This window comes from Haliaeetus leucocephalus, unplaced genomic scaffold (assembly GCF_000737465.1).
Source record: "Haliaeetus leucocephalus isolate CR32 unplaced genomic scaffold, Haliaeetus_leucocephalus-4.0 Scaffold1000, whole genome shotgun sequence".
In the NCBI taxonomy this organism is placed as follows: domain Eukaryota; kingdom Metazoa; phylum Chordata; class Aves; order Accipitriformes; family Accipitridae; genus Haliaeetus; species Haliaeetus leucocephalus.
In genome coordinates this window covers 253,513-278,993 of record NW_010973436.1, presented here as the reverse complement: position 1 = coordinate 278,993, position 25,481 = coordinate 253,513, and the positions used below count along the sequence as shown (strand labels likewise).

The following is a 25,481-nucleotide window of genomic DNA, read 5'->3' as shown; positions in this document are numbered from 1 at the left end:
GAGGGGTCAGAGGGCCCAGGTCCCACTGGGTGACCTCCCGGCTCCCTGGGAGCATCTGGAGAGCAGCAGCTGTGCAGGGAGCCAAGGCAGGTCTTGGGGAGCAGGCAGCGGTGCTTCCCCTTCCCACTGGGAGCTCTGCATGGCTCTCCTCCACCTCCCCTTCGTTTGGATCTCAGGCTCCTCCAGAGAAAAGGACCTGTATGGGTCTCATCATCCCTGGAGACTGGAGGAACAGTCCATGTGAGGTGTCTCATCCAGAGGCAAGTGTAATTTCAGATGCTGCAGAAATATCTGAGTGTGATGGGCATGGTTCCAGCTAAGCTCCACTTCTATCCCTTCCTACCCCAAGCTTACGCTGAGCTGCACACATCAGCCTCTGTTCCCCCCACACTGCCTGTTGGGGAAGCTTTGTGGCCTGTGCTCACCCTGGAGCCACATCCAAGCAGGGGTTGGTGGAGGGCACAAACCCAGCCCTAGGCTCAGCTCACACGACCAGATCTAGTCTTGGCTGAGCCTGGCACATGGAAGCCTGGTGGTGCCAACCTACCCGCCCATTCTCCATGCACACTGTCAGCATGATGATGTTGCAGACGTTCTGCTCCCACACCAGCCTCCAGAAGTCCTCTATTGTTTTCTTCAGGGGCCCCTGGGTGGCAATGAACTCCTGCTGGGATGTATAGCCCTGAGGAAGAGGCAGACAGGAAGAGTTGGCAAGTTGCCGAGGCAGGTGGATCCTGCCCTGAGACAGATTCAGTGCCTGGTCTGCTTTTTTGGTAGAGGTAGAAATGCCTGTTGCCCTTAGGCCATGCGGGCACAGTTCCCAGGCAGCTGATCTCAGAAGCAGCTGATTTCACAGGAAGCATGTGCTGCCCAGCATGTGCTCTCTACATATTTGGAATAAAGATGTCACCCCCATTTCCCTCCAAGCAGTTCCTCATTCAGCCTAACCAGGGGAAGACAGATCTGGGTCTTTCTTGTGCTCCCCAGTCATTGCTGAAGGTAGGGTGATCATGCAAGGTCTCAGGCTGCTTCTTTGCCTTTGCCCCTTTGACACACACATGCCCCGCGGATCCACACACCCGTGCGTGCATGCTGTGTGCCCTGCCTGTTACCTGGGAAAATCTCCTGGATGGGGTATGTGGGCACAGCTCCAGGGTTGTTCAAATGCAGCTGCACAGACCAGAAGGAGAAAGAGCAGGCAGACAGACAGGGCAGTAAGCTGGGAGATGATGGGAAGAGGATAGTCCTCAAGAAGAAAGCAGAAAGCCTTGCCAGTCTCCCCACATTCACACCCCTGCATTCACAGCACTTGCCATCTGACGATCTCCATCAACCCCTGCTAAAGGTAACTATGCATCTCTGCCTGACCCCCAACTGCTTGCCAGTCTGTGCCAGCTGTGGCTTCAGTGGCAGTGGCACCAGCCCTCAAAATCTCAGTCCAGGCAGAGTTTCTCTGATGGTGCCCCATGGCCATGTCTCTGTGGGGAAGGCAAGTGGGCACTCACAGGCATGAAGTTGGCATTGATGTAGTCTGAGTGTGGATCCTCCCCCAGCTGGCTCAGCTTGACCCGAGAGTGATCATCTGAAAGACAGCATACACACATGACCCCCCAAGGCAGCCCTTCACCAAGACAGTCATGCCCTCTTCACTGGGAGAAGCCCCAGCAGCTCCATGTATGCAGCTAGCAGTGAGGCCCTGTGCTTGGCCAGGCACCTTCTCCCTGGAAAGGTGACCATTGCCTGCCAGCTGGGTTAGCAGAGGGGTCAGAAAGCAGAGCAGGTATCATGAGGCTTATCAAAGAAGCCATGGGACACTCATGGTCCCCCTTTGGTCTCCAGCTGGGACCCACCCCTGAGCTGCGCTGACCCAGCACCTGCCCAGCAGTCTCCTGGAGGAGCTGAGGAGGATGGTGGCTCAGCCCTGGCTCAACTCATAAGCCCTGAGTGTCCAGCAGGAAAATGGAAACTGAGGCCTATTTCAAGACTCCTTCTTCTCCCAGGAGAGCAGCCAGGCACTGTGAACCCTGCAGTGATGCAAGGTGAGCCTGTCCCTGTGCATTGCAGTGTGAACTCCCACCCTGGACGCTGGAAGGAGGAGGGAGGAGACAGCACTTACAGGGCAGCACATGGGGATATCTGTTCTTGGAGACATTTGCTGGTAGCTCAGCCTCCACCTTTGGCTGCTCCTTCCCAACTTCCTTCAGCTCCTGTAGGACAGGGGAGAAGATAAGCACAAATGTCTCTCTGGAGAGCTCCTGGCCAACCCAGCTCCCTGCTCATGGCCAACAGCTCTGTCTGGTGGTCCAAGAGGGTCACCCATGCACAGGGAACTGCTCTACTCCTCCCTCAGCATGGCTTGTGAACTCTGAGCCGTAGGTGTCTTTTCGCAGTGCCTTTTCCAACAGCACTGTTTGTATTTAAAAGAAAACAAGCCCAAGAACAAGTATTGGGGAACAAAACCTTCTCAGAAATCAGAAATCTACCAAGAAGCTCAGAGCATTTTGTGCTGAGAAAACAGAAATATCTTGCACTGCTTCTGCCTCTGTCCTCACTCAGAGGGCCAGAGAAGGGTCATCCAAGGAGGGTTTGAAATCGCTTATGGGACTTTCAAAGGTGCTGGCAGCAGAACGATTCAGAGCCTGCAGATGTTGGCAGTGAGAGCCACTGAAGGTAGCCTGAGGTGAATTTCACAGCCTGGCCTTATAGCTCTGAGAGTATTCCTTGACCTTCCTTTGGGCTGCAGGCTCTTTTCTAACACTGTCAAGGTGGATCTCATTGCAACACCACTCAGTATCTTCGCCTCCAGTCCAGGCCTGGGGCCCTTAGCTTTGTCCACCAGCAGCTATGACAGTGCTAGTTCACCTCACACCACAGACAACATGTTTTTCTACCAGAACTTGAACAAAACAGGTTTTGAGCAAAGGAATTGCTTGATCACTTAGTCCATCCAATCTTTGGCCTCCAAGATTGCTTAGTAGGGTGGTTGGATTCCTAGAGACATGGTTACTGTCCCGGGAGATGAGGAGTCTATACTGACCACCCAACAGCTGGGGCATGAGCTACTTAGAGGAGAAATTAAGTCTCATCTCTAGCAGGAGTCTCATCTCACCTCAAACTCCTGGAAAAAAGCATGGTTACCACTTGCTGTCTTCATCTCATAGTACTGCTTGAAGTTCTGTATGGGAATTGGCCGACATATGTTCCTGCATGAAATGGAAGTCCAGAGGAAAACTTGCCTTAGTTATTGGGAGGTCTGGCAGGCTAGTCAGGAGGAGGACAGAGGAGGTGTGGACAATGCATTAACTTGGAATGGAGCTGGGCAATAAATACAGAACATGGGAAAGCCTAAGATTTAAAAAATAACTGAAGGAGAGGAGACAGAGTTGGATTTTCCCTGAGTCAAAGCATGAGAAAGGAAGTGGGTGAAGGACTCGGACCTGCAGTGGGGACACGCAGACAGGGAAGAATCCAGCACTCACCTCAAGCTGTAGGTCACCATTTCCTGGGGCAGGCTGCTTTTCTTGGTTCTAGAATCAAAGCATGGGAGATGTTACTCTTCACTGCAGTGCAGGGACAGATGCTGTGAGCATATTGTGCACTGCTGGCTCATGGAGCACTTGTGAGCAGACAGCTCACATCAGGCACACTGTCTTGCACATGTGTAGGGTTCTGTGAATTAATTGCACATGGGCAGCTCCCCTCTGCCTTTTGCTTCTGTGCTTGCCAGGCACAACTCCACTAGTGGGTGTCCTAGTTTGCCTAAATCTCTTTTTATACCCTCCCACTGCTCTTTCTCCTGGCTTGGCACTGAAGGTTGGGCTTCTCAGCCTGCACCCCTTGGGTAAAAGGTGGCTCATCCTCACCTCTTTGCTCTGAGCTGTTTCCAGTAGACCAAAGCAAAAATAGCTGCAAGTGTCAAGAGAAATCCCACAATGATTCCAGTGATTATTGGCATTGATAGTGGAGTTGTGTCTGCACTGGATCCAGCAGCTCGAATAAAAAAGAGATAGAACGGACAGAAAAGTCAGTAAATGGCTGCATTTACTGTATTTATTTTATTTGCTACAGCCTATGATCTCCCTCTGGCTTGCCATTGTCAGACTGTTAATTATCTCTAACCTACGCAGCCAGGTGGGGAAGATGCCATTCTCTATCTTACCTGAGAACATGGTGAATGTCACTGCAGGGGCTACTGGGTCATATTTGGTGAAGGCAGCGATGCTGAACCTAGGGCAAAGCAGAGTCCTACCATCAGGGGCAGTCTGAACTGAGCACAGCAGCCATGCAGCCAGCAGCAGGAAGACCCAAGGGAACAGGACAGCTGCCTCTGTTTTGAAATGCTGTGTTGGAAGAAGTTGGTTTTCTGGTAGGGGTTTAGGGAATGTGTGAAAATGGTCTTTCCTCCCTTTTCTGCCTCTTGCACAAGTTTGTTGCACTTGGGAGAACATGAGAAAATGTTCAGAAAGCACAAATGGGAAACAGCTGTCCTCCGAAGAGTTATTTCCAGAGACAAGTTAAGTTTCTGCTCTTATAGGACACAAATAGGGAAAGACAACAGTAAGTAGGGAAAATCAAGTTGGGTTGAGTCACTCTCTTAGTTCATGTCAATCCATTAATTGGGTTGACTTGAAAGAGCTGAGCCCAGGTAACTTTTGAAACAGAGACACCTGAGCTGGGAGGGCTGAGCCGTGACCCAGACCCTTCCTTATGCACACAGAAGTGGCTGGTGCATCCTCCTCCCTGTGGAGATCTGCCCTACATCCTCCTCCTGGCAGTGTGCACACCAAGCCTCACAGCTCCCTGCAGAGCTGAATTCCTTCTAAGCAGGTAACTTGGAAGGGTAGGTCTTCTTCTGCCCTAACTACAAGCTAAGGCTTTCAAATGTAGCTTCGGATTTTAGCAGCCAAAATTGGTGGAGCCTCGTGTGAGTCCCCTCTGGCAGCACCCTGGACCTGGCTGCCAGAGCAAAAACCTCTTTGTAAACTGAGCCTGCAGATGCCATGGCATGAGAGATAAGGGCTTGTGGATAAATAACTCACTGAAAGATAGGAAACAAGGGCTGGCTTTCAGAGTGGAGATGGGCTGTCAGCGGTATCTGCTTTTCACCACACTACTAATGATTAACTAGGAAAGCAGCACAGTGTACTGAGGATACAGGTTGTTTAGGGCAGCCAAAATTAAACCAAGCTGTGAAGAGGTGCAAAAGGATTTTCTAGTCCTGAGTAACCGGACAGTTAAGTACATGTTATTGAACCATGGTAGGTAGACTAATGACAGCCTGATGGCTCTGAATTAGCTGCTACCCTGCAGGAGGTCAATGTTGGAACGAAAATGGCAGCTGGGAAGCAGGGTGGGCACATATACCACCCTCAGACTGGGCAGACAGTATTTGGGGGGTGGAAGGGTATCCTGGTGTGTTTCTGCTGTTGTTAAACCCCACTCGAGACTGTTGGCAGACCTTGGGCTGAGCCAATGCTAACGCAGACCCAGCTTGTGCCCAGGCTGTCCTGGCTGGAGCAGAAGGCCAGATCTGAGGCTGCTAGGGTTAAGCAGTAAGGCTTGCCCTGCCATGCCTGAGGGCGAGTCGGGCAGGAGCCGTTAGCAATAAAGAATAGATGGGCTTGATGGGCAGTCTCAAACCTTCTGAATCAATTGGAGGCTCTCCCGTGCCAGATCATAATGCAGTTCTCCTGCCAGGCATGATAATACAGTACCTAGGGAAAGCCCAAAGAGCTGTTTCCTCTGATGATCCTACTCTCGGTGGGATTTCCAAGGGAATGGCTTTCTAGCAATTCCCTTTTTTTCCCCAAGACAAGCAGCCATTTCCCACTCCCCTGATGCAGCCCAGCATTAACACCAATCTCTATTCTCTGCCAGTGCTGCCCCAAAGAGTGGCTTAAGAGCCCCTGTTTGGCAACATGTAAATCTAAAACAACTTTACAAGAATCAGTGTAAGTTCTTCATGTAAGCATGGAGTCTGCACATAGCAAAAGTAGAGAGAGCGAAGCAGTAAAGAAGAAAGGAAGGAGAGCCAGCAGGTCCAAACTCAACATCAAGGACCTTGACTTCACTCACCACAAGACTTAAGGGCAGACATAATTCTCACTTTACTCCTAGGGAAAAGTGAAGTTCTCTCATGCACGCACTCTCTCACGGTCTTTCTTTCTCTGTTCCCAACACTCTCAGCGACTTCTATCACTAGTCAGCCACCCTTGCTGTAAGTTCCTTTAAACTGAAATGGGACAACCTCCCAGATTCTGGGGGATCCCTTTGTCAGAGAAATGCCTGGGGATACAGTCCCTGTTTGATGAAATTGTGAGCTGCTAAATTAACAGAGGACTAACTAAAGATATGATTCTTTGTTTGCAGTAGAAAACCTGTTTTACCATCAACTATTTTAAAGGTAACCTATAACAAAATATGTATGCTTGTACATTCGTGTTCCTGGATTCTACCTACTGTCAAATAAGACTCTAAATCTATGAATATAGTGATCTGTGTGTGTGTGTGTCTCATGGGGAACTTGGACCTCAGCCTGTGCATTTGCTACCCCCAACCTTTGAGCCCCCATTTGTGTAGGCACCACTTGAACTAGTTTCTAAATCAGTTTAATTTTTGCACTCTCTAAGTCTGCATGTGGCTCTGAGTCACATGCAAAAGTCCTACAATTAACAGCATCCATTTTAGTTCTTACCCTGGAGGTGGACAACTGCCCAGCTCCCAAGGCAACACATACAGCCCTTGTCAGTCTCAGCTTTCACCTCTGCTCTCCCTCTCCCTGCTCACCTACACTGTCTAATATTCTCTGGTATGCCAGCTCTTGCACCCCTCAAATGCTGCTTGGTGGAGCAACCCGTTGGGTCCACTGCTGGGGGTCTGGGGAGTACGAGGGTGAGGCAACATCCAGGGAGCTGCTGGCACCTTGCAGGGACATGTGCAGTCCCTTTTCTTCTCCAGCGCCTTCCTCTCGGGAGGATTGTGGACATCTCTCACCTGTACTGTTCGTTGGCTTTCAGCTTCCCGTTGCATGTTGCCCTGGACTGGCCGCACTCCTCTGTTCCCACTGACACTCGCCAGGTTTCAGGGGAGCTCCTGGGGCTCGGATGGAAGGGATTGGGGATTAGCACAGCCAGGTAGGAGTCCTCTGTCCCATAATAGTGGTCATACCATGTGCTGGACATGATTTCCTGGGTGGGCCTCAGCACTGAAGGGGAATGTACAAGGTGACAGTGGTAGTCCCAAAGTGACATCCAGGGGGCCTGCTGCCCTCCAGGCAGCCACTGCAGATTGGATGTGCAGGGGCACTTACATGAATCATTAGTGGTAGCAATGACACCGTAATACTCGATCTGGCCGTTCTCCTCGCTGAACAGGTCAGATGAAATGATAACTGTGGAGCTGGCCTCCACCTGGAAGATGTCTGCTCGCAGGGGTGGAGGCAGGGCTGGAAGAGGAACCAGCAAGCACAGCCTGTTAGTGTGTCCCTGCTCCCACAGACCCACCATGCATTGCTCAGCCTGTGACTGGTCCCAGCATCACGGCCCAGAGCCCTGACCCACTGCAGTTCAGTGCAGGACCACATGGGGCTCACAGGCAGCTGAAAGAGTCCCCAGGTGTAATTAGCAACGCTGGGTGTCTTCTCCTGGGGTCTGTGGCAAGGTTGCGGGAAAGAAAGGGACTCACCCTCCACTGTTGTGTTGCAGAGCAGAGTCACAGCCTGGCTTCTCATTGTGTTCATGCCCACTGTGCTCACAAAGATTCGGTAGGATGAGTTTGGCCCCAGCCCCTGCAGACTGGCCTCACTCGTAGGGATGCTCACGACATACTTGGAGGTGGAAGGTCCATCAGAGAGTCTCTCTGCCACCACCTCATAAGCCTCCACATCTCCAGGAGAGCTGGTCCAGTTCAAGTAAAGGCTTCTTGACTCTGGTAGGCATTGCACATCCTCCACCGGGTTTGGCTCTGCGAAGGAGATATGGTAGGCTCTGAACTTACTGGATCAGAGAAATCCCAGTCTCAGCCCATGCGTCAGCCCAGAGCCACTGTGGTCCTCTACTGCCTGCCCCTAGGTCAATGAGAGAGGAGCAGAGCTGGGCATCTGTGATCTGGGAGCCTTCTGTGCGAAGGGCCACAGGACAAGGCTAATTGGTCAGGGCCTGAGCAGATGTCTTACAGGAGAAGCAGACCAATGGAGATCTCTGCAGAGTCCACTTTGCTTCACAGGTAACCAGGCCACAAGGTTATGGGAAATCTCTGTGATGGGGCTAGCTTAGAAAGCTGATGCCTACCAGAGGATCACCTTGTTAGCTTTCCTTATCTCCCACCATGAAGACTTCCCATGCTTCTGTTGACACCCAAGGGCTGATCCAGTCTTGAGGCCACCCAGGTGTTTCTCCCCCTTCCAGCCTGCACTCCCCCCATCCCTACGACAGTGTGTACCCACCCATTGGCACTGCCAAGGGTTTGGTGCTGCTCCAGTAGGGCCCAGCCACGCAGCTCAAGGAGACAGAGTAGTTCCTCCCTGGGATCAGCCCCTGGAGGAGGTGCTGGACTTGCCCTCTGTCGAGGGCCTGCCGCCAGGGCAGCGTGCTGTTCCTGGGATCCCGCAGCCATAGCTGGCATTCGTCCTGCTCTCCAGAGACGCTGCCCCAGGAGATGAGCATCGTGTTGTTCCCTTCAGCCACCGCAGAGAGATTTTTGGGAACTGAGGGGGCTACAATGAAAACCACACCAGGGGAGAGTTACTGGCATGCATGTACTCTCTTCCATACAAGAAGGAAGCTTCATATGTTCAGTGATAACATTTCTGCAGCTGCTCACTGCCACTACCAGAAATGACCTTTAAATGGCAATTGGAGGACATGCAGAGTGAGGAGCACGAGGAGATGGGTTCTTCCATCTGCTAATTAGCAAGTTTCATTAGAGACTTGCCTGAAGGGCTCTGCACATGACTCCCAGCACCCTGCCAGGGGCTGGCTGAGTGTGGGAGCAGAGACCTCTGGATTCCCCAAGCAAAGTGCAGGGACTGTGGGCACAAGCACATGAAAAGGCTTATTGTGCTTATCTGCAATTTCCACATTCCTTTAAAAAAAAAAAAAAAAAAAAAGCCCAGCCTCCCCTTATCCCCCATGCCAGGAATTTTCTGAGTGCCTGGGAGAAAGGCAGCAGGGATGGTGGGGTGTCCCCCCCTGGCTGTAAGACCTTGTGGTCTCCCAGGCAGTGGGTGTCCTCTACCAGAGCAGCACTACTGCCATGGGGTCCCTTACTCTTGTGCAGTCACCCATGCCTGCCTGGAGGAGCCAGCTTGTGTGAACAGCGGGGCCACGAGCTGGAGGTCTGCCTTCTGAAACAGCAGCCATGGCTGCCGGACTGTCCAATGGACAGCAGTTTTGCCCTGCTCTCCCCTCCACAGGGGGGTTGCATAGCCTGTATTCTCATTGCTATGATGGTACCTACAGCTTCCAGGCAGCAGTTCTAGCCATGTCCCTGCCCCTTATCACTGCAGGTGCTGAGCCTACCCATTTGGGTGAGGCTGAGCCTCATGCGTGTTGCAAGGACCTCTAGCTCTTGCCACTTACTTGTCCAGTCGCTGATATTCCCCGCGGAGGCTGCGTAGGGCCCTGCCATGGACACCACTTCCAGCAGGTATTTGTGTCCTGGAGCCAGGCCAGAAAAGGTGAATTTGCTGGTGCCTTTCCCAACAGATACATTGGCTGCCACAATACCTGATCCCCAATGATACAGGAGGAGCCTGTAACTGTCTTGTCCTTGGGGTTCCGCTCGCCAGGATGTGCTCAGCCTGTTGGGATACCCCTGGTTTGTCATGTACACATTACGGGGTGCCAGGGGGTCTGGAGAGACAGGATGGGAGACATGTCAGTGAAGGGTCTGAGGACATTGCCTGAGTATCTTGGCAGTGTCATCAGAAGGGATGCACCATACAGGACAGAGCACTTTGTCTTGGCTGGATGGCTGCATCCACCAGCCTGGAGGCAGCTAAAAGCAGCTTCTGCAAGCTTCAAGTGGTGCCTGTCTGAGCAGACAGCCCTGTCCCAGCTGGAGCAAGACACCGAGATGGGTGAGGAGGGACCACCCAGTCAGCTAGAGGGGGGGGGGGGGGCGGGAAGTGAATGCCCCTGTTCCCTGCTCCCTCCTCCATGCCTCTCCTCTGAAGCACAGCCCCCAGAGCTTCAGCTGAACTAATCCAGGCTAGTGGAGCTGATGGTGAGGATGGGCAGAGCTCTGCTCAGTGCCATGGCACTGACAAGCCCTTTGGTCTAGGCAGGGCTCGGGGAGTGCCATGAAGGTCCTTGGGGCCATGTCCTTTGCCATGAGCTTTCGTGACTGCCCAGCAAGGCATGCATCACCTTCAAAACAGGGTACTCACACGTCCAGTTGCTGACATTCCCTGCAGGTGTCTGGTAGGGCCCAGCCGTGGACACCACCTCTAGCACATACTTGCTTCCTGGGGCCAGTCCCATAAAGGTGAAGTTGTGGGTGTCTCTCCCAAGCAAGGTCGTAGCTGCCACAGTGCCCAGCTGTGCATGGTACAGGGTCAGTGCATAGCCGTCTCGGCCCCCGGCTGCTGCTCCCCAGGACGCGCTCAGCCTGTCGGGGTGCCCCGTGCTCAGCAAGCGCACAGCAGCTGGGGGCAGTGGGCCTGGGGAGTTACCAGACCTAATGTTAGGGACTGGAGACCATGCAGAAGGAAACAGACACTTGATGGGACATTGTACAGCAGGACAGATGCTCCCTAAGGGCTGGGACTCATAGACACCCTCTGGCACACTCCTCCTCCTCACTTTTCTCTTTTCTGTCCCCATCCCACCTCACCTTTAATACTGCTCACCCTCTGTGGTCCCTCACATGACAACCCTTCTTCATCTAGGTCACCCTCATCCCATAGCCCAGCTGGAGCGCCTTTGCCACTGCTGCTTGAACGCATGTCCTCCAGCACCCAGCTGGCCTGCAGCTGCTTGGGCAGAGCTGGCACAGCATCAATACTGTGTCCAGCCCTAAAACCTTTCTGGGTGGGGAGAAGTGCTGGACTAGTCCATCTCCAGAGCAAAGACCTCTTCTCCCGGGAGGACTATGGATTAGCCTTTTGTACTATACTGATTCATTTCATGAACTTTTATGGTAATGTGTTTTCTAACTGCTGGAGGAGACTCAGTGAGGGTGTGAGTGCTTCTGTACACAGGCTGAAGGGGCAGGGGGATGTTCCCACATGGGCACAGCTGGGCAACCCTGCATGTCATCAACATGTTCTTGTGCAAGTCTACAATTGAACGTCCATGTGCATGAGGGTGACAGTGTGCCCCTGCACTAACTGCTGCGTGTTGCACCCGTGAACATGTGTGTGCACATCTCCAAAGGCACCAGATCCCCTGTAAACCTCCCAGCCCTCCTCAGGACTGCCCAGTGGGGCAACATCTCCTGCCCCTCTGCAGGGGACACTCCTCCAGGCACTCACGTGTCCAGCCACTGATGTTGGGTGCCGCTGCCTGGTATGGTCCAGCTGTGGCACTGGCCTCCAGGGAGTACTCGTATCCTGGGGTTAGGCCCATGAAGGTAAAGTTGTGGGTGTCTCTCCTGAGTGAGGCTGTAGCTGCTATGGAGCCCAGCTGTGCATGGTACAGCGTCAGTGTGTAGCCATCTCGCCGCCCAGCTGTGGCTCCCCAGGATGTGCTCAGCCTGTCAGGATGCCCCATGCTCAGCCAGTGCACAGCAGCCGGGGGCAGCGGGCCTGGGGAGGAAACACAAGTCACTGCCAGGAGCCACATCTGGGCTAAAGGAAAGGAGATGCTCCATATCTGTATCAAGCCTGTGCTGCAGGAGGTGGGTCAGCCCTGCAAGGTCCTGAGGGCTGGCTTTGCCCTTGTTTCTGTGGCAGCTGCCTCCTCCCTGGTGCTGCCTGAGCTTGTGGATGCCTGTGGATGGCTACCAGGGACATGGGTGACCAGGCCACAGGGCCATGCACAGACTCCCCTTGCTGCATCCAGCAGGGCATGAGCACTGGGCGCTTGCATGGGTGGGAGAGGAAGACAGGATCTGGCTGCACGAGTATAGCCTCTGATCTGAACCCAGAAGGGGGAGATCTGGTGGAGGACACAGGGCTGCAAGGAGAGCATCATACTCACGTGTGCAGTGGGTGAGGTTGGGGGTGCTGGTGTGGAAGGGCCCAGCTGTGGCACTCACTGCCACACTGTAGTGGGTGCCAGGGCTCAGGTTCCTAAAGATGTGACTCCTGGCATCCCCACCCAGTACCATGTGCCCAACATGACTGCTGGAGGCTGTGTCATAGACATCCACTACGTAGCCTTCTGCTCCTTGCCCCATTGCTGCCCAGGAGGCCTGCAGCGTGGATGCAGAGGGGCTGCCCAGGGTGAGGTTGGCAGGGGCCAAGGGATCTGGAAAGCAACAGGGAGACAGTCAGCCCCTGTGTGCCACTGCTTGCTGCTCAATGCTATGAGCTGGCTGCTCTGCCCAGTGATCCCTCGTGCTCTGGCAGTGCTGGACTCCAGCCCGCAGCTCCCATTGGGCGGTGGGCAGGCTGGCCACCAGAGATCCTCCCAGAGAGAAGCATGGGGACAAATGGGCAGAGAGTGCACGTGGCTCTGAGCGCAATATCCCAAGGGCTTGCAGCTGGACATGGCAGGGATGATACCCAGAGCCTTTGAGGTGGGTAGGGGGGATTGGATCTCTGTCAGGGAAGGAATGAGGACAGTGAACAGAAAGGTGGGACAACTATGTAGAAGCTAGGAGCACAGTGGGGATGGTTTGGGAAGGGGAAGGTAGTGGTGGGTGCTCTGCAAGGCTCAGATGGAGGCTCTGGGGCACACTGCAGTGCTATGTCCAACCCAACCCATCAGACTCACATGTCCATTGGGTGACATTGGTGGAAGAGGCTTCAAATGAACCTTTCACAGCAGTGACCTGCACAGCAAACCTGCTGCCTGCCTCCAAGTGAGTCCAGGTGATGTTCTGGGCATCTGGACTCAAGGTCTGGACCCGATCCCTGCCCTGGTTGCTGAGGCTATACAGAATAACACGGTAGTGGTCCCTCCTGCCGGGGGGCTTGTTCCAGCACATGTAAAGCTCTGAGGAGCTGCCTGGGTTAGTAAGGATCAGGTTTGTCGGAGCAGCAGGAACTGCGAGGAAAGAGAGACACGAGTCAGAGAGAAAAAGATCCAGTTCTGAACATGCAGCCATGTCTGTTAGGCACTCTGTGCCCTTGTGATACAAGAAGGCTGCAAGAGGCCAGAGATGACTGCAGGCTAGCATCACTGGAAACCAGGCCAGGGTGCTCTCCTCTCCCTGGGTGCCAACACTGATCCCCATCCCATTCTGGATCTCCTTGCAGTGCTCCCACACAAATCACCCATGGGTGGTATGCATGCTCACCTGTGCAGCCAGTGATGTTCTTGGGGAGGGAGTGATAGGGTCCGGCTACTGCCCAGATCCCAACAAGGTAGCAAGTTCCTGGTTCCAGCTGTGCCAGGGTGACATTGGTGCTGTCCTTCCCTGCTTCCAGGTTCCTTTTTGGTGCAGAAGAGCCCTCCTCTTTCACACTAAGCAGATACCTATCCCTCTGCCCAGGAGGAGTTTCCCAGTGCACAGTCAGAGCCCAGGCAGTGCTGACAGGGCTTGCCGACAGGGAAAGAGGAGGTAGTGGGACTGCAGGAGAGAAACAGCGTTACAGGGGACAAACCTGGGATGCTCAGGACTGACTCTAGTTTGGGAATGAAGCTGGGAGCTGTAGGACTGTGAGCATCTATCATGCTGTCTAAAGACTGCTGAGAGCAGTGGGTTGCTCCCAGATCAAAGTTGCTCTCTGTGTCCCAGGTCATAACGGTGCATCATCACCATGACCTGAGACCCCCTTGTCCCAAAGTGCTGGGGCAGGCTCACAGCATGCCCCATTGAGCTGCTGGGCTCAGGATGAGTGAGGGTCCCAAAAAGAAAGCCAGCATCTTGAGTAGGAGACAGGCACCAGTGGGGTTGCAGGGACATGGTATCAGAGCTCTCTTGCAGAACAGCCCTAGGACCCCTCCGTCTTGGTCCCCAGCCCCTCGCCAGGTCAAAGCCAGGCTGGGTACCAGGGATGGGGATGGGTGCAGAGAGGCTGCATTCCTACCAGTGTAGCCAATGGCAGTCTGAGAGGAGATGCGATGAGGCCCAGCCTGAGAAATTATCTCCACACGGTATCGGGACCCTGGCACCAGCCCCTCCAGGTCAAGCTGGGTGACTCCACGGGGGACGGACACATTCCTGATGATGGACAGGGACTCAGCCACCGAGAGCTGTACCAAGTGGTCTCTGCCACCGCCTGACTCCACCCAGCTCACATGTAGCTCCTGGGGTCTCCGGCCAGGCTGTACACTCACGTTAGCCAGAGACAGTGGATCTAGGGGAAAACACAGCATGGAGATCCATGAGATGGTGGAGGAAAGCAACTGCAGAAGCCAGGACACAGCCTGCACCTCTGCACAGGGCTAAAGGAGAAGTGGTGTCAGCTGACTGCTAGCTCTCCCGTTGTCCTGGGGGACATGCAAGTGGCCTGTGTGTGTCCCCAGGACACTGCTAGCAGGCAGGTGCTGTACTGAGAAGAGAGCACTCAGCTCCCCAGTGGGCTGCTCTGCTCCATGGACAGCAAGCAGCAAGCCCATATGGGCTCTGTGCTTCCTCTTGCGCATCCCTCTCCCACCAGTCCCAGGCTGGCCTTGAGATCATGAGTGGTCTAGGTGCAAGTTTCAGCTTGACTGTGGAAAGCCTGAGCTGGGGAAAAGGGTCTTCTGGGGCCCAGAAGCCAGCACACAGCACCTAACTCATGACACGTGCTCCAATTCCCAGAGGCAAGAAGCGTGCAGGTCTCACCAGAGCCCTCCCTCTGCCCAGATATGTCCGCTTCACTGCCAGTCTTGCAGGCAGTGCCAGGATGCCCCAACCCTGCAGGAGGCTGGGGACACTTCTCACTCACATGTCCACTCGGTGGCAAAGTGTGACGAGGATCTGTATGGGCCAGCAAGGACAGTCACCTTCAGGAAGTACTGAATGCCAGGGGACAGCCCCAGGAACGTAAAGTTGTGGGTGTTTGGCCCCACTGAGATGTTCCTCTGCGCTGGATGGCTCTTGCTGTAGAGCTGGAGGTGGAACTGGTCCACATCGCCAGCAGCCTTGTCCCAGAAGGCAGAGAGTCCCAGCGGGCGTCGGGTGTTGGTCAGGGTCACGCCAGCTGGAGCCAGGGGGCCTGAGAGAGAAGAGACATCCAGGCAGTAAGAGGCAGTTGTGGTGGACCTCCCACAGTGTGGAGTGTGTGCCTGCACGCACTTGTCCTGGGGACCCTCCACTGCCTGTCTCTGGTGGGCTCAGGTGAGAAATGAGCCCTGGCATATCAAACCCCAGAACAGCCTGAGCTTCTGCTCCACAACAAACATGAGGGCGGGTGCCCACCTTTCCTGCTGCGTGACTTTTGGAAATGTTTTCTGTTCAGTGATGGGTTTCTCCTGCACTGAAGACCCTTTTACTTCCAACCTGGCTGAATGTGGCTCTGGTTGGCCTTCCACTCTTTGTCTGTCAGTGCATCCCTGCCCCTAGTTCCTCCACCTCTCCATACACGGTCCACACTCTGCCGTGTTTCCATGCCGTGAGCCTTTTGCTCTTGTTGGCAGGCCACGGTTGCAATCTGCAGTTGAATTGAGGTAGGGGTATCACACTCACACGTCCAGTCTGTGGCTGATCGCACAAGGGATCTGTAAGGTCCAGCCATAGCAGCCATCTCCAGTGTATACTGTCGCCCAGGGACCAGGTCCTCAAAGGTGACATTCATCCAGTTGGTCCCCACAGTCATGTTCCTGACCCGCTCCTGGGACTTGGTTTCCCAGAGGGTGCCTGTGTAGCCAGTACTACCAGCGGGAGCTGCTCTCCAGGAGGCTTGCAGAGAGGTGCTGTGGCCCTGATTGCTGAGGGTCAGCTGCTCCGGGGGCAAAGGATCTAGGAAAGGAAAGGTCTAGATTCACAGCTGCACCCAGACTGGGGTCACCTGGGAGAAGTGCAATGCCAAATGTGCTGGGGCTGGAGGCCCTTCCCTGGGAAAACCCACATCCAGGTGCTCTGGCCACCCACAGGGTCTGTGCAGGCCACCGTCACCCCTGCTGACAACCACACACCAGTTTGGCAGGGACTGGGCCAGCCAGTGTTCAAACTGACATGGTAAGAGAGGACTGCTCTGGTGCTGGAGGATGTGGTGGGTGGGATGGTCTGGACCAGAGCAGTGGAGAGGTGGTTCAAGGCAGATGCAGCCTGAGCAGTGCCACAGGAGGGTGGTCTGAGGGAGGAAGAGGAGGGCACTGGGCTCTGCTGACCCTTGTGCCGGGTGATTGGGATACAGACCAGGGTCAGACACATCCAGCAGTGCCTCTGCTTTCCTCCTGAGCCTTTTGCCCTTTTATTGCATGAAGCTGCAGAAGACCCATGTTATCACATGCTCTGAGGCACGACATCTTGGGGAAGGGCAAGATCCAGTGGGAACCCCAGGGCTGGCTGCGGTGGGGGCTGTGGCACTCACATGTCCAGTTGGTGATGCGCCGGGGTGAGGATGTGTAGGGGCCAGCCACAGTGCTGACCTCAAAGGTGTAAAGGGTCCCAGGGCGGAGGCCCTTGTAGGTGAAGTTGGTGACACCTTTGAGCAATGAGCTGTTCTTCACGGGGTGCTCCATGGGGCTGAGGGCCAGCACATAGCCTTCTCCCATTGCCTCCTCCCAGCTGGCTAGTAGGCTGTAGGGGCTCCCCTGGCTGGACAGACTCACACCAGATGGTGCTAGCGGCTCTGCAAGGGACAAGGATGGAATTGTGCACGTTACTGTGGAAGGCAGTGCATCAGTCAGCCAGATTGCTCCCACAACACTCTGCAGTGGTCCCCCCTGAAACATGGGCAGTCAGGGCTGCAGGGAGAGCCTTTTACTGCTGGGGACCCATGGGCTGGGTGAGTGCCTGCCCACTGTTTAAGGCTCCTCTCCTTCCTTCCCAGGGTGGCAGCTCTGGGACAGCACCAACTGTGGCTCTGCAAGTCACTCAGAAGGGACTGGGCACAGGGAGATGCTGCGCTGGAGGGGACTGGTGGTGCTTCACTACCCACCAAACCAGCTGCTGTGAGAAGAGGGAGGGGAAGCTGTCCTGAAGTCTGCCAAACACTGAGTCTGAAGGTTACTGAGTAGGATCTGGTCTTGATTTGTGCCTGACACTACCTGACACAAGTCTGCCAAGAAGGAACTGTGGGGCAGCAGATTTTGCTGCTCTGACCCACAGCCTGCTCTTGAGACCAGCTGCCACTGCACTGCACAAACCCATCTCTGCCCCTGCTGCAGTCCCCCTCACCATCCCACCAGCTTCCCTCTGGGTATCAGCCCCTCCATCAGGCAGCAGAAATGGCCTCAAAAGGACACGCTCAGGCTTTCTGCTTACGTGTCCAGGCTGCTGCACTGCGGGCTGATGCCTGGTAAGGCCCAGCCACCGCCGTCACCTGGACAGAGTATTGCTTCCCAGGGCTCAGCCCATGGAAGGTGACATGACTGTTGTCTCCGCCGACGGAAATGTTCCTTGTTGGAGCACCATCCTCTCCCTCCTGCAGTGTCACCAGGTAGAAGTCTCTCTCTCCCGCTGGGGCGCTCCAGAGAGCCTGCAAGGAGCTCTGCTCCTCTGCATTGCTCAGGGTCACATTGCCAGGGCTCAGGGGGTCTGGAAGGGAAGGGAACGGGGATTGTGTGTGTCAGGATTATGGGGTGTTCTGTACCCCATACACTCCTGAGCCTCATTCCCTGCTTCCTTATCTGCAGGATTACATCCAGCCTTAGACATCCTTTTGAAGCATGCTGTCTCCACTCCCTAGCACAACCATTCGTGGTCTAGCAGAGCCCAGACAAAGCTGGCAGCCCTGCTGGGAAATTCCTAAAAGTCCCCCTCCTCTCCATTCAGGAGCTGTCATGAGCTTGCTGATATTCCCAGGAACTGGCCTGGACCGACTCCTGGCTGGATGCTCCTGGCTTGTGCATCTGGCACTGGGGACTTCTGTTCAGTCAGGTAGGTCAGAGCCGCAGACAGCAACAGCAGAGATTGAGTCAGACTCACTTCATAGCAGAAACAAACCAGCTGGGGGTGTGGAGATCTTCCAAAATCCCAGCTGCAGAGTCAGCAGTGAGCAGGCTCCAGCTTCCCAGACTGGCAGGCAGAGCAGGAAAGAGCTGGAGACTTGTCACCTGGTGGCACCCAGGTCCTTGCAGCGTAGGCCTGACCAGTGTCTCTGCCCAAGGCCAGGATGAGTCACTGGCCACAATAGCTGTGATTTTGCAGCTTGGCACCTCCATAATTTGTTCCTCCTCACTAGAGAGGGCCAACACTTTCTTGTCATTCGGCATGAGTCTCGCTCTGTCCAGGCTAGGCTTGCCCTCTCCATTTCCCCCTGGTTTTCCTGGGAACATCTGGGAGAGCAAGCCTGGGGCCAGAACTGTTTGCAGTGTCGGCAGCAACCCCCGACTCTGGCGGTAGAAGTCACCCTCTCTCATGGCCCTTGTCAGCCTGAGGCCAGAAGGTGGAGGCAGATGGGTTGAATGGTGCAACTAGCTGGGGTCTGGGAGGCCTATCCTCAATTTCTTGACCTGCCAGAGACTGGTTTCCTTGGCTGTGTTTGCACAGCACCTGGCATATTAGGGACATCCACCAGGATGAGGTTATCAGGAGCTATGAAAAATATAGCCTTGACAGCAATCAAAGAGGACCAAAGATCCATTTCCCTACAGAAACCTCCAGCTCAAACCAGCTAAACTGCTATCGCCTTGCCCCCTGTTTTCTCTGCTGCCCTTGGACAGCCCTGAGGCACATGAGAGCCCAGCCCCAGCTGCACAAACACCACTGGGAACTGCTGCCCTTCCATCTCCTCCTCAGGGAGAGGCCACTGGCTGATCCCAGTGCATCCAGGGGAGAAGGAGGCCAGCACTGGGAATTCACCTGCCCAGGGGACTCACTGGCCCCACTATCGCAGTGCCCCAGAGCTGGGTCCTAGAGCAGCTTTCGGCCAGGTCCAAGCAGAAGAATTGCCCTCTGCACCCGGGGCTCTGGCAGGAGACCTTTGGATTCAGAGGCTGAACCAGAGGCAGGGATAAAGCCAGGGCCACTGAGGTCCTCCCTCATCCCTGGCAATCATACTCACATGTCCAAGCAGTGGCATTGGGCCCTACCACGGTGTAGGGCCCAGCTGTGGCACTGAGCCCCAGCCAGTACTGGGTGCCGGGGTGGAGATGCTGGAAGGTGTAGCTGGTGAGGCCCCTCCTGGCTGACAGGGTCGTGGTCACCGTCTGGGTGAGGAGGTTGTGGAGTGCAAGGTGCAGCCAGGCGGCCCCCGCAGCACCCATCCAGGAGGCGATGAGGCTGGTGCTGGAGCCCGGGCTGAGCCTCAGCTGGGTGGGGATGGTGGGAGCTGAGGGGAAAAGCAGGAGGCAGCAAGGTTCAGCACTGGGGCTGGGGCTCCCGGACCCTCCTCTCTCCCCAGGGTCTCCTATGCCCACAGCTCCTCTCTGTGCTGGCATGGGGGGGTGAATGTCTGGCAGGCGTCTGCTGAGGGATGTCTCTCCCATGTCCCTTCCCAGGCAGGCTGAGGGGCTCTTGAGGTCCCTCCATACTGTCATGCTCTTTCAGGCTCCAGGGCAGAGGGGGTGGCAGCCTGGGTAATGCAACATTTCTGCAGCTCCCACCAGCCAAGATCTTTTGCCAGGATCCCCAGCTTGCCCTTCTCCCATGGGGACACGGAGCACACAAACCCAAGCTGTGGGTCCTGCAAAGCAGGTCTGAGGTGCAAGGTTTAACCCCCTTGGCCCAGCACACTGGGGTCACAGAAGAGATGTGAAAAACTCCCAGCTGTTCCCCATCCTACACAAAGTCCCCATCCTGAGCCTGGAGACCTCATCCCTGTCTCTGCTAGCCCAGCCGGCACATGTGCTGCACCCCTCCTGCCAAACCCTTTCTCCCACCCCTGCCCTCTTGGCCAGGCACACCCATCACTCCCTACCTGTCCACTGGTGGATACTTGTGCTTGCCAGGCTGGATCCAGCCAGCGTGCTGACCTTCAAGGCGTACTCGCTGCCAGCCAGCAACCCGTCAAACAGGAACGTGGAGGCGTTTGGCAGGATGGACGCATTTCTCACAAGCGTCTGGGAGTCGCTGTGGTAGAGGGCAAGGTGGTAGCCCTCCCGCTGGCCGTGGGCGTGCGCCCAGGAGGCATGCAGCATGGCAGAGCTCCCGCTGCTGCTCAGGCTCAGGTTGCGGACAGGTGAAGGACCTGCATTGGACATAGCACAGATGGTGTTGGCTGGTTGCCTGGGGATGCCTGGCCTGCCAGGTTGTTCAAGGGCTGGTGGGACAGTGCCCTCACCTGGTGAGGTCCTGCCAGCCAGCTCACAGGACCCAATCCCCCAAGCACAGCCCCATCACCTCCCTGCCAGCTCACCAGTCTCCCACAGGTTGTGTGGGCTGCACCATCCCCTTTGGATCAGTCTCTGCACAGTCACTCTGAACTGGGCAGGGAGGTTCAGTCAGGGACAACACACCATGTGCATGCTGAGAAACGTGAATCCATCAGCGCTTACCTGTGAGCTTAGCTGCTGCCAGGTCCTCTGTTCCTGCTGACTCTGGGTCCTGCCACCTGCCTTTCTGTGAGCGCCAGCCCCTGCTCCCTGCAGCCACCGCTATTGTCTGACACCATCCCTTCTGCTGGCCAAACCCCTCCCTCCAGCTCTACTCTCCTTTTCTAGGTTTTCCACCTTCACCTGCACTGATTTACTGAAGGATCTTCTGGAGACATGCAGGCAAGGGCTTCCATCCTCACCTGAGCTGTGGGCTCACCAGCCCTTCCCCCCATCCTAGGCATCAGCCAGGGATGGCATAGAGCAAGGCTTGGTGGGTGAACCAGTGATTGAGAGATGCACCAAAACCATTGAGTAAATGCTACTTCCTTGTAGGTCTTTCTAGACCTCCAGGCATGGCATTTTCCACTCCTTGGCTCTCTGCAGTCCACATCATAGGTTGGACCATCATTAGCTATATTATTGCAGGAGAAGGTACAGCATGAACCCTGCCCGTGTAAGGTGCAGGGACAGGACCCTCCCTCCACATGGATGAGGGAATGACCCCTGGGGGTCTGGGGACCAGGGAAGGACCCTGATAGCTGTGGAAGTGAGGAAAGGCCTGACCTCCCCATGAACTCATGGGACTCCACACAGACCTGTACTTCGCACCCTCCAAAGCAGTGTGATGACCACTGGTAGGAGCACTGAGACCCTTTGACTCTGCAGTCCCTGGGGAACCCCTTACTTGTCTGTGCTGTGACTGTCTGGCTGGTGGTCTCCGTGCAGGCAAGCATGGCTGTCACCTCAATCTCATAGCGCGTGCCAGGGGTCAGCCCGTGGAACCAGAAGCTGGTAATGTTGGGTCCAGCAGATCCATTCTGCAGTGGTGTGCCTGACCCCAGGGAGGAGAGGGCGAGCGAATATCCCTCAGCACCCCCCTCTGGCTCATCCCAGGACAGAAGGAGGGAGTCCGACCGGCCATGGTCACTCACGCTGAGGTTCAGGAGGGTCCCTGCAGAGGCAAAGCCAAAACCCTCAGAGAGGTTCAGAAACATCCATGGACTGGGCTCAAAGGCACCACATGAAAGAGATGCTCCTAAGCATGAAGCATCTCCTCCACTGGAGAAAGACCAGAGGCTTCAGGCCATCACATGCTTTGTCCAGCCAGCCTTGGTTTATGGCAGAAAAGTTGCCCTGGCTGGGTATAATCCATTGCTCACCACCTTGGTTGGTTTGAGCCCCCAATAAGATGTTGAAGGGCTCTGTGTCCACCTTGCAGGATGAAGACAATGGCTAGTGAGGGAGCAGGATGGATATAGCAGTGGGGCCATTATGCTCCCTGCAATAGTCTCTGTCTCTGTGTGGGCTCCGACAGAGGAGAGGGTAAAGGCTGCTTTGGAGGGATCCAGGCACTGATTCCCCACTGTCCTGCCCAGTGCAGAGATGACATGGGAAGAGCAGGACACTGCGTACGTGGAGAAAATGTGGGGCCAGATTTGCACAACCCCCTGCTGAGGTGTGTCTCTGCCTTGGTCTTGCTGCAGCAGCCAGGTCAGCATGCTGTGGCTGCAGGGCCAGTGCTGTAGCATCCAGATGAAGAGCATCTGGGGACAAGGAAGTGGCATATGGGGCTTGGCCTAATTGGTGGTCAATGGCCAAAACTGCTATTGAATCCCTGCCCTTAGAGTTGCTCAGGAACCACCTACACAAACAGGAGCCAGACAGAGCCTGTCTGTTGGGACCAAGCTGGCAACGTGACCCTTGCAGGCTCTCTCTCTGCCTCCCCATGCCTCCACTAGCAGATTGTCACGCACTCGCCATCCCCAGCCTCGCTGTGAACCATGAGCTCTCTATTGCTTTCAGCCTTTGGGAAACACCAGAACAGCTCTAGTACTAATAAGACATTTGTGTAATAATTAGCACTTAAAATTTATGACATGCAACATGTTGTAACAGGCTTACCTGTGATCTGGCATGGCAAGAAAGCTTTAAACAAGCATAGCTATTGCCCCAGAGGTCTGCCCAGGGGCTGCCTCTACACAGCAAAAGGGAAGCAGTGTGAGGTGAGCCCCAGGGGCAGGGGCAGCTTTTGGACTGCTCAAGTGTTATGCGCGGCCTTCCCACAAAGCCGGACAGTTTCAGAACTACATGCAACTTCTGTTTCATGCAATGCTGTTGTTTGGAGCCTGCTGCCATGCTGAGAGCTTCACTCAGCAGATGAGTGCAAAGGGAATTGGGGAAGTTAAATGGACACAAAAGAGGAGCAGGTAGTACATCTGGGAAAGGCCTCCTCAGTGCCATCAAGAGCAGATTTAGGAACAGACTGCTCAGGAAGGGTTATGTGAATGTAGTTGGATGCCCATGGGTCAGGTGTCTACACCTGGGCCAGCTGTCCTGGGCTCCCCTTGCTGTCAGCAAAGACCCAGTGGCAGCAGCTCGTGGAGCACAGGGTATGGCTAATCCCCTCCTGAAGACAGCCAGCGGGCTTGTGCCCTGCATGGAGTTCAAACAGGGATGGTTTTTTCAGTGCGGGCTCTTTCTTATCTCATGAAGGTATGAGTTCTCCACCCATGTTTGTCTGCGTCTCTCAGGTTCCCAACAGACTGCATCACTTGCCTCCATCTGTCACTTGACAATCATCATCTTCACCTCTGCAGTACAAATGTACTAATATCTAAAATGGGCCAGAGGCATCCTCCAGCCCTGAGGCCCATGATCACAACACTGTGGACGTACCCATAGATAAGCTCCGCAAATCACATCACAGCTAGCCACACCCCATGTCCCGACTGGTGCCTGCAGATCATCTGGGAGAGTTTTCACTGGCATGGGCCAGAGCCATGCGGGCATCGCACTGGCTCCAAGCACACAGCAGCACTTGCTGGCTGCAGTGTGAACACAGCTGTGCTGCTCCCCAGTCAGCTCAGCACAGCCATGGGGCTGCCCCATGGAGTACGATCCTGCCCAGCCACGTGCAGGGGCTCTGTGCAGGGCACCTATGGCTGTGCTGCTGCTGAGCCCACTTTATGCTTCGTGGGAAGGAAAGAGCTTGGATCCTTGTCTGTCTCTCACACTGCCCCCATAAGGCTGGTTGCTGGACGAGATGGGGCTGACTCCCTCCCCTTCCCTGGCCATGATCTGCGGCCTGCTGTAAGTCTAAAGTGGAGTATTTACAAAGCTACTCTTAACTCCAAGAGTTCTGGCCCAGCACATCCGCTCATCTCTCTGCTCCTGGGCAACAAGACCACCCTCTGCAGCCTGAGAAACTCTTTGCTTTGACTTACCTCTATCACTGCGTGCATCCTGTCCCTCCAACCCTGCCCGTGCTGTCTGGTTGCAGCCCTCGCCCTGGGGGATTGAAGGTGTCAAGTAAGAGAGGGGCAAGATGAAGTGGTCTGAGCTGAGACCAACACCTGGGAGAGGTGTCCTGTGCCAGGCCAGGGGTCAGGCTGGCCAGGCACAGGTCCCACCCCCCCATGGCATCTGGGGGCTGCGACCCTCTGGGGACTGTGAGCCCTTTTCCCAGGAGAGCCCACGTCACTGCTTATGTCGCCCTTCCCTAGCCAAGGCAAGGAGACAGACTCAGCAGACGTAGCTTGTGGGCTGCCCTGGCCTTTTGCATGGCTGCTGGGACTGCAAACCAACATGGTGCCATGCCCACAGGGGAAGACATCCTACCAAAACAGCCAGGGCACAGGGGGAAAATTTGGGGAGGGAGGGAGCTCTGGACAGGCCCTAGCAATCTCATTCCCTCTACAGGCACTGCCTTTCCCGCGATGACGGGGGGAGGATGGAGGGACCCCAGACCTCAGTCCAGCTGCCATCCCCCACAGGCTGCAAAGAGAAGGCTTGGCCTGAGAGCTCCAGAGCATCCAGCACCCTCCACACCACAGCGAGCGCTGAGCATGCTCGTGGGACACCCGTCTCCCCACAGTCTGCTTGCGAGCAGGGTGTGCCCTGCTTTAGGTTGAGGCTAGTTCCCTCCACATTAAAGGAAATATCTCTGCCCACTCCCTGTCCCGCAACAAGCCTCAGAGGAGCAATCATCTTTCTTTAGTTATTTCCCCCTTGGCTCTGCTGGCTGACTCATTGCTGGCTCCCCCACCAACTGCGGTGCTTTAGGGAGTGCATGCGTGGAGGGGAGCAAAGGGGCTCCGGACCCCTGGGAGTAGCAGCCAGCCGATTCCTGGGGCGAGGAGCTGTGCAGCCATGACAGCAGTAACACGCTCTGATCCCAGTTGCTGGGGTGGGAGGGCATGGCAGGGTGTGGGGGGGGAAGAGGAGGAAAGAGCCAGCTTGTAATTGCAAACGTCGCTAATTTGGTGCAGCTGCATGGCTGGAGAGGCAGCCCAGAAATATGCCGTCATTCCTCAGTGGGGTAGGACTATGCAAAGCCCCTTGCTGCCAGGGAGCCTGCAGCCAAGAGCCTGCATCGACAAAGGGGGGGGGTTGAAGAGACAAGGGCTTACCTCAGCCAGGGTTCCCAGGAGCCGCGGCACCCATGGGACAAGCAGCAGCAGCAGCAGCAGCAGCAGCGGTGGTCTCATTGGGACCAGGGTGGCTGCAGATTAGAGGGATGACAAGTTGGGGGGGGGTAGCTCCTTAGCAGTGGCTGTCCCCAGCCAGCCCCTTCTCCCATGGCAGCGAAGGGCTGTGTCCCCACATGCTTTCCAAGCGCTGGTGACAGGATGACATCAGTGGGGACCTGCGTTGCATGCCAGCGCGTTGCACATCAGCCCTACCAGCTGTACTTGGGCAGGAGCAGAGCGTGCCTCCGGGCTGGGAGAAGTCCAGTGTGTTTGTGTGCCTCTTGCTGTGTGCATTTGCTATTGTTCCCGCGGATCTGTGTCCCTCTGCGGTGACTCT

At 55.4% G+C, this 25,481-nt stretch overlaps 1 protein-coding gene across 1 annotated transcript in view; it reads right to left on the bottom strand.

The window, feature by feature from the left end:
- The window catches only part of LOC104842417 (receptor-type tyrosine-protein phosphatase V-like), a 34,424-nt gene extending 9,262 nt beyond the window's left edge, over window positions 1-25,162 (bottom strand). The window contains exons 1-27 of the mRNA XM_010584746.1: window positions 25,085-25,162; window positions 23,900-23,963; window positions 21,361-21,627; window positions 20,060-20,329; window positions 19,205-19,471; window positions 17,464-17,736; window positions 16,568-16,828; window positions 15,721-15,993; window positions 14,981-15,250; window positions 14,138-14,407; window positions 13,405-13,677; window positions 12,879-13,151; window positions 12,141-12,410; window positions 11,474-11,746; window positions 10,388-10,660; window positions 9,579-9,725; window positions 8,444-8,713; window positions 7,684-7,962; window positions 7,310-7,444; window positions 6,994-7,204; window positions 4,160-4,227; window positions 3,864-3,906; window positions 3,480-3,527; window positions 3,110-3,203; window positions 2,117-2,207; window positions 1,506-1,582; window positions 548-682 (exon numbers count right to left, since the gene is read on the bottom strand). Coding sequence (XP_010583048.1) covers window positions 548-682; window positions 1,506-1,582; window positions 2,117-2,207; window positions 3,110-3,203; window positions 3,480-3,527; window positions 3,864-3,906; window positions 4,160-4,227; window positions 6,994-7,204; window positions 7,310-7,444; window positions 7,684-7,962; window positions 8,444-8,713; window positions 9,579-9,725; window positions 10,388-10,660; window positions 11,474-11,746; window positions 12,141-12,410; window positions 12,879-13,151; window positions 13,405-13,677; window positions 14,138-14,407; window positions 14,981-15,250; window positions 15,721-15,993; window positions 16,568-16,828; window positions 17,464-17,736; window positions 19,205-19,471; window positions 20,060-20,329; window positions 21,361-21,627; window positions 23,900-23,963; window positions 25,085-25,162 — 5,253 coding nt within the window. The remainder of the gene's footprint in view (window positions 1-547; window positions 683-1,505; window positions 1,583-2,116; window positions 2,208-3,109; window positions 3,204-3,479; window positions 3,528-3,863; window positions 3,907-4,159; window positions 4,228-6,993; window positions 7,205-7,309; window positions 7,445-7,683; window positions 7,963-8,443; window positions 8,714-9,578; window positions 9,726-10,387; window positions 10,661-11,473; window positions 11,747-12,140; window positions 12,411-12,878; window positions 13,152-13,404; window positions 13,678-14,137; window positions 14,408-14,980; window positions 15,251-15,720; window positions 15,994-16,567; window positions 16,829-17,463; window positions 17,737-19,204; window positions 19,472-20,059; window positions 20,330-21,360; window positions 21,628-23,899; window positions 23,964-25,084) is intronic.
- Between the last annotated feature and the right edge of the window lie 319 nt (window positions 25,163-25,481).